General features: G+C 45.1%; 1 protein-coding gene across 1 annotated transcript in view; it reads right to left on the bottom strand.

Annotated features, from left to right (window-relative positions):
• Positions 1 to 596: 596 nt before the first annotated feature.
• LOC8025820 overlaps positions 597 to 19,111 on the bottom strand; it is a 230,459-nt gene continuing 211,944 nt past the window's right edge. Inside the window, exon 4 of the mRNA XM_042286642.1 lies at positions 597 to 1,337. Coding sequence (XP_042142576.1) covers positions 1,246 to 1,337 — 92 coding nt within the window. The 3' untranslated portion in view covers positions 597 to 1,245. The remainder of the gene's footprint in view (positions 1,338 to 19,111) is intronic.

The following is a 19,111-nucleotide window of genomic DNA, read 5'->3' as shown; positions in this document are numbered from 1 at the left end:
GTTCTTCTTTGTAGAAAGGAAACGTATTAATAAATGTAAAAAAAAGTCAAAGTGCGTGTCTATAGGAAATAAAAAGCATATGCAAATGGGACTCATTGGTGAACAGTCCATTGGTGAAGTCGAGAGGAGAAATTCAACTGGTGAATTGGCGATTGAGTTGGCGACAAGGGAAGAAGATTTTTGTTCCCCGAGGGATTGCGAGTTTGAACTTCAAAGAACTCTTTGAGCAGCAATCCACGCAGTATAGGCATTGTTTGCTACCAAAGTTTTGTATGAATGCCCGAAAACGTAAAAGTAGTTGCATATTCTCTCAATTTTAGGAGGTAGTACCCTGAGCCCTTCCCCGTAAACTCTTTTAGGAGACAGGGCTATATCAGCGCTGTATCAGCATTCCGCCACATGTGGTCCCACCTTTTATTGCTTAGACACACAATGCGACACTAACACAGCGCTAATTCAACACTCACCTTGCGTTATATTAGTGCTAAGACGCATGCGTAAGTCGGCGTTCAGTCGTACCAAACTTGAGCCCACTGCACTAATGCCTGCGAGAGTTGAAGAATTCAGAGTGAACAAGGAAGACGCAGACAGAAATGTAATGATGCAACCGCTACGCTTTAATGAATCCTTGGGACCGCAAACCGATATTTACAGGGAGAGGCAAATAAAATTATCTTAACTTCAAACATCACACGCAGCACACGACGGGAAAGAAAACAGAACCCTTGTCTTTCTCGTAACAACTCCTGGGTGTCCATGCGGATGACTTTCGTCCCAGTGATGACGGATAGCTCCGGGATCGCCACCTCGACCACAGGTCCCAAGGTAAAGATCACCAGCATGCCTATTCCGGGCGGCTATCGAGAGGCATGCCACTTACTCCCCCCCCCCCCCCCTCCCCCTCTCCCTTTTTCTGCTTCACCGTTGCTTTCGTAAATGTAGAATCAAACCATTTGCTCTTAAACCAAAGAAAGCGGTTTTAACAACTGCGCGACCTGCTTAAAATGCGCACAAGCGCGACTCCATTTACACGCACGCACACACACTTCTACGTTTTCCGTCTACGCCGCTTTCAGGGGCGAGCAGATCGAGCCAGCCGAGGCAACGGGCGGGGAGCTCCACATCGGCTATGTCCGGTGCACTGTGTCATTTCAGTGTCCGCTGCCGACGGCGACGAGAGGGCGACCCGCGGGCACAGTTCTGCCACGATGCTTGCACGGAAATCGGGTTTGCCGGAGTTGGGTGTCAGCGCAAGCACGCCCTCTGGAGCCAGAACAGTGCGTGCCCCAGGAACAGGAGCCAGGTCAGCGGTGGAAGTGATGTCCGAGAGCAGGCGGCTGTAATAACAGAAATACAAAGAAACCTTATGTTGTGTTTGTTTTTCTGCCTATGGTTTCAGCAATGAGCAGCCGGTAGATGCATGTTCACACGTACACCCCAGCACTAACTCACCGCTATATGTAGCAATGAGTTAGAGCTGCCTTTACAGTCTATATCAATATAAAATTGCCATTCGAGGACGCAATTTTAGGCGGCCGTGCTGGATTCACTTTGACCAGGCCCACATCTTTGTGGGTGAGGAAATAAATAAACCCTTGTTCTGTTCTTTCTTCCTCAAAGTGTCTCCGGCAAAAGTATGCCTAGCACTGCCGCGTAAACAACTTACTAAACACATAGGTCTTATATATTGTGTTGAATACTGAACGTGGTGATCGTACTCATCGTCGACTTTCCGATATATCTCCGGTGTATTAGCGCTCCACTGCATGTGAACCGGCCTCTTTCTGTTCACAAAGAAAGGCATCGCTAACGCAGCGCTGAGCCAGGGCTGACATTAAGCGCTACAATGCATATGTGTGCACTGGCCTGAATACTCCTGTTGGGCAGGCACGCCGCTTCAAATGCAATTTTCAGCGCGCTCCTAGTTCTTAAACTTTGACCTTGTGACCAATCCAAGGTACATATAAAAGTTATTTAATCTAAAATAATTTGAAGGCCGACTGTTTTTCAACCCTGATTGTGCACTTTGATCTTTATTTGAATTTCTCGGGAATTTATGGGAAGGGTACAGCCACGCCGAATCGCTGCCATATCCTTTCTTTTTCCCATATAGTTAAAAGAACAGCTGCCTGGATATCACCTCACATTATTGAATGAAACTGAGATATGCGCTGCAAAAGCGTGGTAAGCTGGACGAGTTTATATCATGACATAGCGAACTGAAAAGCGCCCAAAAAGACTAGGGCAGAGAAAAGGGACATGAAGATGTGCACGAATTGAGTTCCGAGTTAGCGCTTGTGTGTTCTGAATGTTCCTTTTCTCTCTCCTTGTCGTTTAGTGCGCTGTTCTGTTCAATATAGATAAAATATGCACATGATCATCAAATGACAAAAACAATAGAAGATAAATCAACACAAAAATTAAAGTAAATAAAATCAGGATAAAAGACTAACCACAAAAATACAGCGCAAAATAAAAATAAAAATAATCCAACCTTATCAGTTCTCATATTTTCTCACACCTGATCTGAAATCTGCTTAGTCGGCCAATAACTTACAGGTTAGACTAAAACAGAGACCCGCCTGAAGACCGACACAATAAAAAAATATAGATTGAAAACCTGGCCTACTGAAAAACATCATCAACTTGCTTTTGGTAAAAAAAAAAAGTGGCAGTTACCTTTCCCTTTAAAACCCTACAACGCATGAAATGCGGTATTTAAGAAGCGATCATTTCGATTTGTTTTCAGGACTATATACAGTTTTCTAGGGTGTGGGTGACGTGGCATCAATATGTATTCATATATATATATATATTCAAATGATATTTGCCCTTACGGAGATGGTCGTCTAAATCAAAGAGAAGGTCGCTAAAAAAGTTGTGTCTGCAGATACGTTTCAAGCCTGGTAGGCTCGTCGTCAGTCCGAGAAAGAACCAACGACGAAGAGCCTACCAGGCTGGAAACGTATCTGCCGACACAACCTTTTTGGCGACCTTCTCTTTGATTTAGACGACCATCTGCTTAAGGGCGAATATCATTTGAACATATTTCTTTCGAGTGCCTTTTTTTATCCCAGGTGCTGTTCCTATATATATATATATATACAGGGATGGGCAAAATACATGCAAATATGTATCGAAATACATATACAAAATACTTCGTAAAAATGTATTTAATTACAAATCTAATTACATTTCCAAAAAAGCATTTAAGTACAAGATACAAATACAACCAAATGTATTTGGTCTCCTCCAAATACTTTTTCCAAATACATTCCTCAAAATTTGCGTCAGCGACTTCAGGGCACCTGTAACGGGTTTCTGGGTATATCATTTTAAAATTTAATTTTGCATCGCAGACTCGGGAGTTATTGTGCAAGGCTCTAGTAACGTAATAGAAATATAATCACAAAAAAATGTAATCAGCTTGGACGTAATAGGTGAAAAAAGTACGGATCTTCAAGCAGCTTTTTTTGTCGATTACATTTTAGTATAGACCAACAAAGAACCGAGACGACCAAGACGAGCAGCCCTAGCTAGAGAAATTTTATTGTTGCAACTCGCACCAGTTACGAAAATCTGGAACACCGCGCATTTAGAATGTTCCAGGCAAAAATATGGATGGAAATCAGGCTGGAAAGCATCACAAGTTGTCACAGGCACTTATTTAGCCAGTCTGCATGTGAACGTCGATTTCGTCACTATTCTTGCTCTGGACTAGCGGCGTAATCACAAAGTCACTAAACGCTTGTGCTTGATTGAGAGACACTGCATTCGGTGCAGAACGTACTTTTCTTCCTGCTCAGGACAGTGACACTAAATTTGAGAAATGTATTTTCGCCCTCAAAATTGTATTTAATTGCAAGTGTATTTTAAATACCCGCGTTTTAGTATTTAAATACACATATCAAATACATTGTCCATCCCTGTATACATATATATATATATATATATATATATATATATTAAAATAAATGCCAGGTAACATGGTGTCACGTAATGTCATTTCTCGCGCTGAATATAGCGGGTAACCTGCATTGGTACAGAATTCACGTGAATTCAGGTTACGTGACATCAATTTTCCGCCAAATTTAGCGGGGAGACTGTATTGCTGTATAGTTGATGTGACGTCAGTTATTTCCACTACATTTAGCGGGGAAACTGAATTCGAGTATACTCTACGTGAGATCAGTTTCCCCGCTAAATTCAACTTGAAGTGCAAGGACGTTCGGAGGGACAACATTTTGGGATTGTGGGGTAGCGTTAAAAAGCGTTTCTTACTTTACAAACCTTAAAAAAAACATGTAAAAAAAGTAAACAGTGTAATTCAGTAACTAATAAAGACCTTTGCAAAATAAAAAAGCAACAACAGAAGTGCTAAGGAACAGGCGTAAAGCGATACACTGAGGGAGGACGCAGTCGAGACGCCTCGGCGTACGCGGAAGCAGTAGTGAAAGCGAATACACGAAAAATGCGGTTTTAAGATTTGTTACGACCATTTGCGCACACTTGGAACGGTAAAGTGTGATAACTACGCGCATGCCATATTCTTCGAGAGAAGAACAATGTTAATATATTCTTTATAGTTTAGCTGTGGTACTGTAAACTCGAGATATTTTTTAATGTAGTTCAGCAAATGCGGATCCAGATATTTTTGTTCGCAGTCTTCTGTGTTTCCCGGCTTTCTTATTTATGACCTTTCGGAATGTCGGTGGTTTGCCACTTTCTTCCGTGATATTGGCAGCCAGCTATACTTCGGGTGACCGAAAAAAAAAAACGACCTACAAAAAGTTTTCCACCCAGGCAGGAAAATAGGGAGTTTTAGAATAACGTACGGAATTTTAGCGCACCTAGCGCTAAATTTAGCGCTTGTATTAGCGCACGCGACGCAAGAGAGTTTTAGAATAGCGTTTCTCCGTCGCAACGCAAAAGCCCTAGCAGCTCGCGCTTGCGACGCCACCAAGATACGGTCACAATATTTATTTCACACACGAAACGCTGAACTTTAGAAAAAAAACCCAGTTTTTTGGTTCAGAGTACTAATTTAGATTTGTTTAAAAATGAGAATGCGACGCGAGCGGTTGACCGGTCGTGTCCACTTGCGTCACCTCGGCAAGAGAGGTCTTGTGTACTGACCTTCGCACGAGAAATGTTCGCGCGTCGCAAGCATCAAGTTGCCGGTGATCGCTGCCAAACCGAGTACGATGTTGTCCCGTATTGAAAATCGCAGTTGCGAGGATGCCGCTGACGTCGCACTCACGACACCGCCAAAGCAGCCGCCGACATAGTCCTGGGAGCTGCCATTTTTTAAACTCTGCTCGTCTTGGCTTTAGCCAACTTCTCATCATGAATTCTCCTTGGAGAAGCGCAAAGACTCTTTGCGTATGCACGCTATTTCTGAGAAATAGCGCACGCTAAAATTGTGCCGCAAAGCGTGAAACCTGGTTTGCGTTCGGAGCATGCGCACTGGCGACGACGCTATTCTTGGCGTACGCAAAGCTTTAGCGTGCGCTATTCTAAAACTCCCTAATAATCCTCGGTGCACCCTTCCGATTTCCCCCTCTGTCACTGCTATCTTGAGGGCGGGGGACTCCTTTTCTTGCTGTCTCTCGCAACTTTGCAACGCGCAGAGTTTCAAAGCGGAGAGCAAGTTAGTCCGCTTCTTTCACGGGGGTTGCAATGATGTCAGAACGCTGAGCTCTTATTGGCTGATGAAAACCATATAGTGAGTAGACTTCGAAGCATTTGGCATTGAGGTCTTCCCACTATTGTTTCAATAAGAGCTAATCAGAGCTCAGCGTTGTTCTGACGTCCCCTCGGCACCTGCGCAAGAATCAGACGACTTGCTCTATGCCTACTCCGCTTCCCTTGACGTCCGACCGGAAGAGGATAGACGATTCGAACTACTGTCGAGACCGGTTATAACGAAGTCGGTTATAACGAAATTGCGGCTACAGCGAAGCGATCACGATTTCCCATTCCCTTTTGCACTCCGTTATAACCGAAGTCGGTTATAACGAAATCGCGGATATAGCGAATGGATTTCCGATTCCTGTTGACTCCGTTAAAACCGGTCTCGAGAGTAATAGATGAATCATCGCAAAAGGTGTACAGTCCCGATACTGTATTTTGTTAAACCTTAAGTCCAGACGCGGCCGCCGCCACGAGCTAATGGGTCCAGGTAAGCAGCGTTAAAAGCGGCAGTCCCTGGGGCATTTTTTTTTATCATTGGTTTATCATTGATAAAACACGTACAGAAACATGAAGAACGCCATGATGGTACGCTTTTGACTCTCTCTGATTGGTCCGATCAGCTCGTAACGTCGGTTGCGTGGCGAAACCAGCTGCCCTGTTGTGTAACCATGCTGGAATTCAGCGTTGACTGTGTCCATCAGATTTTTTTTTTGCGCGCCAGGCAACCTCCGTACTTCGGGAAGACGTTTCGAATGCTGGGATTTTTGGGTTTGATGACGCCGTTAAATGAACAACATCCGAATGATCATTTTCAAGAAGCACGAAAAGCGATACGCATACTGCACGAGAACGAGGAAAAGCGTGCACGTTATTTTGTTAAGACACCTTCCGTCTTGCGCATCAAAACACAGTAAAGAGTCACCAGTTGACCATCTAGGTCATCGACTAAAGAGGAAACATTAAATTAGTTTTTTTTTTTCCAGATTACTTCGTGTGTCGCATGCACCAGTTCCTTACTAATATTTGACCACGATAACTGGGATCCAGATCACGTCGTTTCGAACTAGGAAAAAAATACAGGTTTTAGGTTCTAAGTAGCGCTTTAGTTCGTAGCGAAGTCTAGAAAACAATTAAACGCGCACGCACACAAAGTAAACATTTAAGGTCACGGCGTACTTTTTATGGTCGCTTAGATGAAATGGTGGTTGAACACGCGCAGAAATCAACGAACACCGCAGAGCTGCGATTTCGACGTTCCCGAGAAAAAAAGCACGCCAATCTTGGCCAGTGTCTGCCGAAAACCGACCCCAATTTTCGGCCGAATGATCAATTTCGCATCACGTCCCGACATCGGGCGGGTATTAGCGCACCGCCGTTTAACCACCGGCCTATCGGTGGAATATTGTGCGACTACTGCCCAGATCGTACTGTCGGACAGGTATCGGCCAGATGTCGCTTATGCTTCTGCTCTATATCGGACGGACGTCGCCTATGTGCTCGATTTGTATCGGCAATAGACCCTTTCCGGAATTCAGTGCCATCTGGTGGCTCAAATGGCAGTTTATCTTTTACTATACTAATGGCGGCAATGAACCTGTGGTTTGCAGTATTTAATAGGGCTCGGTCACTTAAAGGTCAACGGTAAACGAGAATGTGCACTTCACGACAATTATTTTTCAATCTCTTTTAGTGTCGATGGCGAAACAAACGCAGCCAGTCGGAACGAAGCGCCAACCCACATAGACGCCTTGATAGAGCTCTATACATTAAGTGGCTTTGAAGCCGAGTGAGTGCTACTAACAGATTGACTGGGACCGAGTTAGAAATGAACGCTTACGCAGCTCTTGCGTCCAATTCCTGCTTCACGCCGCGCTAACATCTTGAATGTATAGGCCTCGAATCATCTGCTTAGCAGCATCTTCAACTTCTTCCTTCATCAGTAAACAAAAGGCCGCCATTAGTATAGCACATATACCATTTTCAGATGATGATGATAATGATCAAAGTGGCCAGACTGAATTCCGGAAAGGGTCTATATCGACAGTAAGCTTGCACGTTAATTGCGGATATCAGGCGAAGCCTTGCACAGATACACGCACAAGCCCCGGAATTGTTTTTCATTGCTCACAAACTTTTATTAAACCACCGTCATTAACGTTCGCACTAAAATAATTAAAAACGCTAAAATAGACGAGGGAAAAGAACTCACATTTCTTTCGACGAGCAACTACGCATTTATATGATGTCCATCGCACTACGAAAACAAGTTCTTTGGTCACAAAGGAATTTAAGGAAGACGAAAATACAAACAAGAAAGAAAGATATTAGAGAAGGATGGTGAAAAAGATATCTGGTTTTAACCCCCCCAAAAGAAGATTAAAATATAAGAGGGAAATTTAAGGAGGCGTTATGATAACTCAGGCGCTATGAATTCCAGCTCTTTTCTCGATAACGACAACCAAGGTTTTCCTTATTTACACAGAAGACTCTATATAGTCCTGAGAACATTGTCTGTGGCATTCTTGATCATACATGCTTCAATTATTTCTCGCACATGTGAGCCAAGCACTTGGGTGTTTTCATAGCTAGGGTTGCTATCATGGCAGGTGCGGGCGTGTAATACAGTTGAAAGGTAAAAGTCAGATGACGCCTTCTTGACTTCTCGAAAGTGTTCCCTAAGTCGAACGTTAAGGCATCGTCCAGTCTGGCCGATGTATTGGCTGCAATAACTTAAGGGAGTAGAATAAATTGGCTTTTCCTGTTAGCATATTTGTTTGAGTGCTTGACGGTGCATTCTAGTGTACGACTTTCATTATTGACCCTTTGGCACATTTTTATAATTTCATTCTACACACGAAGACCACCTTCGTGTCGAACCAAGCAGCCAGACTCTTCAGATAATGGGCCGTGTAATGCACGTATGAAATGTAGGCCGGACGTCTGTGTCTGTGTCCTTTGTTATATAGAGAACGGTCGGGGGCTGAGATGTGACGCTGAAGGGTAGTACGGAGGAGGTCTGCTGGGTACCCGGCTTGAAGCAGTCGGTCATGCTGACGTTGGACAGTTGCTGATGAGAGGTAGGGACAGGATTTTGAAGGAAAAGAGGAAAAAGGGTTCCGATATTTCCAAGCTTTACCGAATTAGGGCAGTCGCTACAGAAGGAAATTTTTTTTATCGCTGCTGGATACTCTAGCAGATACAGAGAGGCTGAAGATGAATTCCTAAATCAAGATACTGTAGTACATCAACTGTTGGCTCTTCGCTCGTAAACTTAAGACGAGTCAAACATGAATTTAACGCTTCATTAATGGCCAGTGAAGAAATGGAGGTCGAATAAATAACAAGATAATCATGGACGTATCGGTACAATCGGCTATCAGAAGCGAATACATCCAGTCGGGGCTTTACTGAGTGCACGAAGAAAACTTCACTGAGCACCGGGGCTAGGCAGGAGCCTATACAAACACCTTTTTTTTTTGCATTAATATTTTGCCGTTGTATTCAACGAGTGTGGACTGAGAATATCAAGCAAGGAGATTTGTGAAGTTCTTTACAGAGATCCCCGAGGTTTTTTGGAACTTACAGAGACCGTGTTTATAGATTACATCGGAGACGAAGTTCAAGAGAATTCGGGGGTCAAGACTGTAGTAAAGGTTTTTTTATATCTGAAGAAAAAATGGAGTGTTTCTGGGTGGTGGAGTGTGGAGACTTGAGGTGGAAGATACGTTCTTTGGAGTTTGAAATCCTAAAAAGCTGGACGAGAGTCACCGTGGAGACGTGCTTCTAAAGAAATAGGACTAAAGGTTTTGGCCAGTATCCTCCTTAAGATACTATGCCCTTGAGCGGCACGTCTTCCTTGTGCGTCTTTGCTGTAAAAAAATACAGAAAAATATTCTTTTGCAGGTGATCCGGGTGTCTTCTTGAGAGTGGGCAGATTCATTAAGGTGCACAGTCTTTTTGCCTTTGCACGCAGAAATCCTGATGACCTCCTCCTAGCTGGTCAAATTTATTTTCCAATGTTTTCGTGACTTTCTTTTTACAGGTTTCTTCATACAAGACCACGAAAACACCGGCATTGTATGATTCGAGCAATTTAAGCCATCCCCGGTGCAGCTCGTCAACTGCGTTCCGAATCGAGAACTTGCCTGCTTTTGCAGGGGGGTGGTAACGGATAAAACGGACCGCAGCACTGAAAAACCCTGACCGCCCCTGTTCTGGAAGAAGCGAGGCGACTCGATGTACCAAAGTCGGTCGACTTTGGAGGTGGGAAGATCTGGAGAAAATTTGGGACAGCAGGAAATCACTTCCAATATACTAGGGGAAAGTTGTTGGGCACAAAGTATGACTGGAGGGTCAAACACTGCTCCGCGGGCTTTGCAGCAAAAGGCATTCATTGATGCAACGATGGTACTCCATGCGGATGCAAGCTGTCTAGCAGCAGAGGCTTGGAGAAAGATGAGCAAAAGATGGGTCAAATACCCAGAACCAAAGAAATTAATCATATGACTGGTCAGCAGATTCTCCGTAAGCCCAGTATCTTGGAAGATCTTGTTTTGAGATGTTTTCAAGATGCGGTAGATGGAAGACCAGTTGGGATGGAAAAACTGTTATTACAAGCAGCTCGTTCTCGACCAATATACAGCGGGAATTCTTCTTAGTGAAACGGAAAACAAATTATTACACAAAATTACTCTGTTTTCATACCAAGCGAAACGTATAAATCAAACACAAAATACCGTGGAGATTAGAGAGTTTTAGAAGATCGTTCCGTTGACTCCTATAACGATACCCGATACACCGCCGTCGCCTCTGCGCATATATTTTAACCTTATCAATAGTTTCGAATTTATTGCCACGATCTACTAAAACTCTCAATTGAGACGGAAGCAGCACTACCATCAGAAGCATACATACAGTGTATTTACCAATAAAAAGCGATTTCACGAAATCTATGATATACGCATAATTTCGCTGGGGCAGCACAGAGCGACACTCGAGAAAGATGATCGCCAGTATTCAGTGGAAATATCTCTGTAATCGATGAGCCGTTTTTTGTGGAAGCGCGTCCAAAAAACACAGAAAATAATTCCATGAACTCCGACCAAGAAAATGGTCATTACCAACAAGATGGCATGAACGCATTCCGGCCGTTCATGACGAAAAACCATGGTCGCAACAACGACGCACAAAAAGCAGAACACTGAAGAGCTCATTTCGGAAACCGGACTTACCTTAAGCCCCAGTGTGCCCCAATGTGCCCCAATGTGCCCCAGTGTGCCCCAGTGTGCCCCTCATCGCGTCAAAACGAGTCACGCGACAAGCTTTCGTCCAAGTATTTTTGTCCTACAAAGAGAAGTCCCGTGTTTCGCTTGAACCCTCCGGTTTATTTGAAATGGAAGTCGCACTAGCTCACAGCCACACGAAGACACAACATGAGGTGAGGCGGCTTAACAGAAGACGAGGTCGAAGGTGCTAAAAGTAAGCATATTCCGTTTCGCTTAATTATTCTTTTTTTTTTTTCAACGTTGCTTTTGAGTCGGTAAAGCAATCCGCAAAGTTCAGCAGCATAGCCAAATCACATACAAATCACCGTACAAAAAAAAAAACAAAAAAAAAAAACAAAAAGGCGGCGGGAGCCGTATGTTAAGACAACGTCGGCGCGATCCATCTGATACTTCCCAGATATCTGCCGGATAAAATTTGTATCGGCTCGATCTTTCCGATTTGACGCTAGTGTCGGATCAATACTGCGTGGTACCTGTGTTGCTTTCAGGAGGACATTTCGTTGACTATGCGCAGCGGATTGATGGCCCTCCGGGCGCGTGCTTAGTCCCTTCTAGTACCTGGTGTAACGTCGCGAGCTCCGATTTGGAACGCAAAACACTTGCCTACGTGAGATACGAGGCCCTTAGTATCCCCTCTCGATTCATGGTGTCTGCTGCACTTTGACCTAGAGATGTACTGCGCTTGTGGGATTGAAATACAAGAGGGCTGATCAAGTAACGTTTTGCTCCTTAGGCTTTAACTTTTTTATTCAGTGAGGGAATTGAAAAGAAGGTTACGTGTAGATAAATTTTTTGGAATCTACTCTTTCCCAGGAGCACACATAACGTTTCGATATTTTCCCCACTGGCGGCCAGCGGCGTAGACTTTCCCTTTTCTTGGGGGGGGGGGGGAACAGGCTGAGAAGCTTTCCGGGGAGGGGGGGGGGGGCGTTTTCGCGCACTCTTTTTACATCGGCAATTATCCGTAGCTTATTTTAGGGGGTACATTTCACGGCGTATGTATATCGCCATGTTTCCGTCGCTGTGTGTCAATGTCAATCAGCGTGCAAGCGTATCCGTGTCACACGGCTACGCTTTTCTCACGCATACGGCTCTTCACGGACGACTGTATAATCTATCGCTTCAATGGGCGCGTTATGTTGTGACGCCACGACTCTGGTTCGGGTAATTTCGTCGGAGTCGCTACTAAACGGACTTTCCAAACAGCTCCGGATGGAGTAGGCGCCATCTATATAAACTTCCAATTACTTTGCTTACCTTTTTTTTTCTCGTGGGACATCGCAAAATGGCAGGTTGCTGTGGAAGCAGACAAAGCGGACGTAAGAGTGGCCGATGCCGCGTTACCTTCTCGCCAGAACTGGATATAGAAGCTAACGAAAGCATGCTGGGACTCCATTTCCCATGTATTTTGTCAATGAAGGCAACGTGGGCGTTATTTTGTTTACATGCCACTACTAGAAGCTTGTTACATGGCACGTAAACAGTGTCTCGGTAAGGAACATGGGCCGGAGGGGGGGTGATTTGCCCCCCCCCCCCCCCTTCTCGGATTTTACCAGGGGGGCACGAGCGCCGATGCCCCCCCGTAGTCTACGCCTATGCTGGCGGCGATGCACATCCGCTACCAGCGCACTACTCTCCGCATTCAGTCGTAAACGGTCGAGGGCGGCTGTTCACGAGACCAACGCCGCGCTGAAGGAGCTGCAGTACCACAATGTCTTGCTTCATTCAACTTACAGCCTGTAGTTCGATTGCGTCATCAGATTTTAAAATGTTTTTGAAGATAACCGAACGTCTGAAGGGTACACGGTTTGCGTCTGGCGGCGAGGTTACTGATGCAGTGCGCCTTTGGTGTCGACGCCCTCACTCATCTACGACGGCATGCGTAGATTAGTACAAAGTGCGTCGCCGCAGGTGGCGACTGTATTGAAAAGTTATGCACTGCTGGGGAAGAGGAGATTCTTAAACTCCATTCAAATGTAACGTCTTTCAATTTCGTCACTGAAGAGGAAAGGAGGCAAAACTTGTTGATCACCAGTCGTAATTTGATATCGGTGACACTTCGAGAAAAATAGAGTCAATTCAATTGTTTGTTTTCACGTACAAAACCAAATGAGTTCCTTTTAAATTCATAAATTTATACAACACGGATTGCGGAGCCAATGTTTAGATATCTACGTTAGAAAAATTGCTACCAATAATATCAAAAACAGGTAAAACACAAGTGCAACAATGAGTGATCTCAGAGGCGTCATCACCAAGGGTGCTTGAGAGCCCTTAATTTTTTTCATTCATCAAGAATTCAACACCAATCCTCTGAGAGGTTGTCTTCAAACTCGTAATGTCAAGTTAGCCGTATTCTATTCAGGCTTCATCATGAGAGCCACTAAAAGTGTATCACGTGTAACATGTTAGCAATTAAGCAATATTTAATTAATTTAAGAAGGGGGCAGGCTCCAGTGCCTCTGAGCTTGCAGTCTCCACAATCTTAAGGGTGTCTTATTTCGCTCTTTATTACTTGGTATCTCCTGTCTTTCTTTTTCAATTTGCTTTCTTTCCGTCTTTACACCTGCCTGCTTTTCCGGGCTGAGTAAACTTTTCACTTGTTTAGGAATTATTACAATATTATTTTCAACAGGTTTAAAACTAGAGAGAAAAAACAAAAAAAAACACAAAAAAACTAAAGGTTGTAAAAATTTCGGCTGCCTACTATTTAAGCAACCATTTATTGCTTTCGTTTGACAGGGAACTGCACAGATTCTTTAAGGTTTTTGCTTTTCGTAATTGTTAAGCCATGTATGCCATAGTCTGTCGAAAGTTTCTTGGTTATAATTAAAAAGGTTGTTTGATTTTCCGACAGCGCTTCATACCTCCACTGAAGTTGTTTAATCGACACATTTTAATATATATTTTCACGGAGCTTGCTTGCACTGCTAAAAAAATATTTGTGAGTGTTTATTCAGTTACCTTTTATGCAGAATATGCGATCAGATTCCAACCGTTGGTAGTATTCATCAGTTGCAATAGCTATTTTCGTGCAAAGTAATATTTCTATGAATATCAGCGTTAGTATGAACTTACAATCGGAGTGTGTATCTTAAAGTCAGGTTCAACATTTCGTAAAGTTATGTACAGACAGTTGAAGCATCACACGTTTCACAGCCTATCTCATTGGGTGCTGGTAACGGGTGCTTTGGTATTAATTAGTTTTAACGAGCGTTTTGGCGCAGCAGACCAACGCTCCAGTAGCGCCTCTCCGCAAATTTAGTTAAATTCGTCTGAATTTTAGGGTAAGTGAATATGTCATACGCATTTAATCTGAAATTTGTTTTTCTGATCTGTATTTTCTTTCAGATTTTCATTTTGCAATTCGATAACTTTCTCATCGCATCACATGGCAGCGCGTAGCATTACGTGCAAAGCAATCAACTTTACCTGTAAGTAAAAATTCTCAAGTCGGACACTAACATTTGGAGCTTCTCTAACCCACGAACCAAAGTACAGATTATGAACGATTACGAACTGAAAAAAAGCGCGTGGTGTAGGAAATATAACAAAACAGCTTCGAAGCTAAACCTTTCCCGCTCGGAAGAGCCTCTTCTAAATGTGCCGACGGACAATTGATATATATCGCCTGCCATTACCGGTGATTTATCGCGGCAAACGTCGTTTTGCTTTCCGGCTTCCAGAAAACCTATCGAAAATCCCCGTAACAAAACATCGGCCGATAGCGCGATACGAGAACGACTAGCATGAACAAAATAAAACGACCAAACTAGACAGGAATTAGGCCATCCGTCACAGCTAAAATATATCCGTACTACTACGCGTACACCAACTACAAAAAAAAGACGCACGCACAGAAAAAAAAAACGGAAAGAAAAAGAGAAATCGGCATTTGTTATAACCTGCACGCACTCCAGCGACGCATATGGTATAGTTGTATCGATTTTCATTAATGCATCGCCTGGCTTACGGCTCCTTTGTGCAAAACATAGCTTCCTTTCTTTCATGCGTTTCCTCGGGCTAGCCACACGAGGACTAAATGGATATTCCCAAAACATCCCGCGCACGGAGGCACGCACGCACGCGCATGAGGCATGAAGAAATCGTCAGTTTGATACTTTAGACCCATGTTACGGATCAGAAAAACAGGACGCGGAATGGCCAAAAAAGAAAAAAAAAAAACGCACTTTTCGTGTAAGGCCTGTCTAATTATGAGGCGCTGGAGAAATGCAACCTTCTGCGTTAAATCCTTATTTCAAACTCTTTTTGTTCGCCTTCCGCCCATTGAAAAGCATGCGGGAGAACCAGGAGGATACACGCGTAGGAGAGGGCATGACGTCAGCTGCGTAGCCTCCACAAGCCACGCTCCCTTGACGCCTCGCCTCTTTCTCATTTTCCTCCTTACTCACCTTACTTATCAGTCCAACATGATCATACCACATGACCGTAGCTAGCCTTCGTCTAGCCTTGCATCTGTTAAAACCTACCGGACGAAGCGCGCGCAAGCCTGGAAGGAATCCTTCTAAAATCAACCATCCATCTCACACGTGGCATGTCACGCGCCCTAATCGCCAGAGAGATCTGCGGTCACGTTGGGAAAAATATGGATTACGCTATTTATGGCTAGGATTCATTAATATTGCAACGTGCCCCCTCGTAGTACTTATAACCTTCTTGTGCGGGAAGGGCCTTAGAACGCATCTGGTACCGCTGCGCCGCAGCGTTCTTCCGCAACATAAAGTTCGTCTGCTTTCCTCGTCGTCACCATGGCAACGAACGCCGAAAGAATGGAATCACGCACGGTGCCTCCGGCTGAAGCCAGCAACAGCTGACGCTATTTGACGAAGGCCGCCTGCTAGCCAAAGCCGAACGCAGTGTGTCAGATCAACCGCCTACGCCGGTGCGCCGCTGGCAAAGACGACGAAGCTGAGACACGCCGATGGCGACTGAGCGAGCAGCAGCACCGCGGGACGACTGCAACGGCGGCATTTCTTGGGATCAAAGGCGCGAAATAAGCAAGAACAATTTTTATTTAAATTATAACACGCGATATCCAAGTTGGGGACCACATACCTTTGCTGGGTCTTTCCGGTGATATTTTTACAGAGAGACGGTGTGTCGCATTCAGGAAACAGCTCCGTTTGCAAAATATGGGGGCCCTGAAAAGGGCCGCTTAGACCGCTACCAGAACCTATAGACCGTTCCATTTAGCGCTCTCTGGGCGGCACCATTTTGTTCGACCGCAGCGCCTTCTCGACCGCAGCGCCCTCTCAACACATCCGGGAAGTTCAGCGGGTTCGGTGGGGTAAAACGAGAGAGAGGGCACGAGCCCGACTCCGCTAGCAGACGACAAACCTGGAAGTTGCCGTTCTCCATCTTTGGGCTGTATTGGCGGGCTGTACGGTACATCGAACTCTCCCTCGTGGCTGCCGTTGTGAAGTGGTTCGCGTTCTTAGAATACTTATGGCTACTCCCAAATCAGCCTAGAGCTCTCTGTTGTTCTATTTTGCTAAATGATCGACTAGCATATCTTTTTTCCGTTACTTAAATAACAGTTGAGTCAGCCGGCAGTACTACCCTCAACTACTGCGAGTATTGCGGCAGGAGAGCACGTTTTATTTACTAATTCAGACTTCCACTCATGGTCGCTAAAGGCCGGCACCAGTACGAACTTTGTATAGTAAAAGAGGTACAGCAACCGGATTTACTTTTCGCCAAAGAGACCGGCCAATCTGACACAGTTTTTCCTATTTTTTTTTTTTTATTTGCACGCTGTAGTCTTTTTATCTAGCATAATATTACACGACAACTGGCATACCAAAATCTGCGCATCTGAGCTTGAAAGTTCCAGAATGACGCGATCTTAAACAGAGTTTGCACGCCAGCCGGACGCTAGCTACAGCCCACTCGGCGGAGCGGACGACGTGCGGGGTAAGAGGGGGAGGGCATTTTTTTCTCTTTTACCCTCTCTGCTATGACCCTAATGGAACGGTCTATAACTGACGTAAAGAGCACTTAAAAAGACTTGACAAGAGTGCGCTTCAAACGACAATAATAATAATTATTAAAAGCTGCTGGACCTCCGCTGGACACTCTGAGACACGGTGGAATACTCGTCGCAATAAAAAATCTAAAGAAGCTAAATAAATAGCCTAACGGTCATTGGCGGCGTCATGAGGCCTCGCCGAGTGCGGAGTATAACGGTCTTGCAATACGGTATATATTGTGCATTCTTACTTTTCTTTTTTTTAGACTACGTCGAATTCTGAAACGAAGACTCCCTTCTTCCTTCGTTCCAACGTGTTGTTTGTTACTGAATTAACAAATCAGCTTCAAATAAGGGTAGTGGCATCCTCTAGGGTAAAGAAACAAAAAAGAAAACAAATAACGAACAATTGCGAGCAACACCTCTCATCAAAGAACATGCCGCCCGAAAATCTGACGGCTCCTTTCGTATTTCTTTTTATTTTTATTCACTTTGTTAATTTATTTTGTTGTTGGGTCCGACTGTTGTCTTCCTTGCAACGATGCCGACCATGGCAACCATTGTAATCGTACGAGTGGCGTTTGTTTTGTTACGCGATGGTGTGGTCCGACCGATTAACCAATGAGTTTGTTAGAATGGTGTCACGAGGTTCAAAATGGGGGATAAATAAAATTAATAAATGAAAAGAAGCGCGCAGTTCTGCTCGTTTAGCCTTCTCGGCGCCTTATTCTTCCAGAGGCGAGCATCGCAGTGCCATGGCGTTTAACTTGTGCCATCTTCATGACGCCATTAAAGACCCTCTTAAAGCAATTAATTTGCTCCAGGGCGTGGGCCTGCTCCTGGGTTCCCGTGCGTGCTTGCAGAGTGCGAAGCTGCGATGACGCTGCAAGTTCACGCTAGATCTGGGAATGGCTACTCGTGGAGGTGCGGTGTGTGGATGACTCGTGAAGTGCCCAAGAGGAAGCTGGTCAAGGTTCAGTGCCGGGGCGAGGCCTCGGTACGGAGTGGTTCTTTTTTCGAGGGATCGTACCTGACGCTTCCCCAACTCATGAAAATCACCTAATCCTGATGCCAGAACCTACCGTGGCCCGTCGTTCAGCGGGAAACTGATGTCGCGAGAAAGACAATAACTGATTGGACGAGCCTTTGTCGGGAGGTTGTGGTGAATGCCGTCTTTACGCATTCAGAGATGATTGGCGGCGAAGGCGTGACTGTAGAACTAGACAAGAGTATGTTCGGGCGGCGAAAGTACCATCGCGGGTATTTAAGGTCTGGCCAGTGGGTTTCTGGCTGTGTGGAGCGTGGCAGCGGGTGCTGCTTTCTTGCTCCAGTGAAGACCCTTGACGCTAAAACCCTGCTAGGGCTAATAGCCGAGTGGGTCCGCCCTGGAACAAGAATAATCACTGACTGCTGGGCTGGCTATCGCAAGCTTGCAGATGACGCTCACTTCACGCACCTCACTGTCAACCACAAGCAGCATGGGTCTAAAGTATCAATGTGCCAAGAAATCTACAAAGCGCCGGCCGTTCGTTGCCCGTCTGACTGTAATTAATTGCGCATTAATCTTAGGCTTAGCGGCGCTTTGTGTTACAGAGGATGAACTGAATAGACCAATCCACACCCTCGTACGTATACTGACAAAGCCTGGCAGATCGCCACGAGAAGCGGCCGCCGAAATGAAAAAAGGTAGAACGACAGATAACAGGCGAGAGGAGAGCCATGTAAACGGCGCCCCGCTGAGGCGAGACGCTGAAACACTTCTCTCGAGCGAATAAGTGTGTTTCCGGCCTTCGCAGCTTCAAACGGTATGCGCTGACATCCAGGTTCCTCGAGAAATGGCTCTTTGGTGCCCTGTGCTACCAGATCCTCGCGCTCCAAATCGGCGACCAGGCACTCTATGGTTCCGTGGTCGAACTGCCAGGTTTTGCGTGTATAGAGGAGTCTATGACCGATCTCACTAAGCATCGGGCGCATGCGTGAAGCCGCCGTAACTTTAGTTCACCGGAGGCTGGCGCCAGTGATAGAGACGGATCGTGCCGTCTCGTGCTCCGCACCCGCAGAGCTCCAGCAAGGTAGTCGTACGTGCAAAAGTACTACAGTTCCCTCGATGCATCCCGGCAGCGGTGGCGAAACCAAACTGGGT

This window comes from Ixodes scapularis, unplaced genomic scaffold, assembly GCF_016920785.2.
Source record: "Ixodes scapularis isolate PalLabHiFi unplaced genomic scaffold, ASM1692078v2 PGA_scaffold0__279_contigs__length_252992795, whole genome shotgun sequence".
NCBI lineage: Eukaryota > Metazoa > Arthropoda > Arachnida > Ixodida > Ixodidae > Ixodes > Ixodes scapularis.
This window is presented reverse-complemented; position numbering and strand designations above follow the sequence as displayed.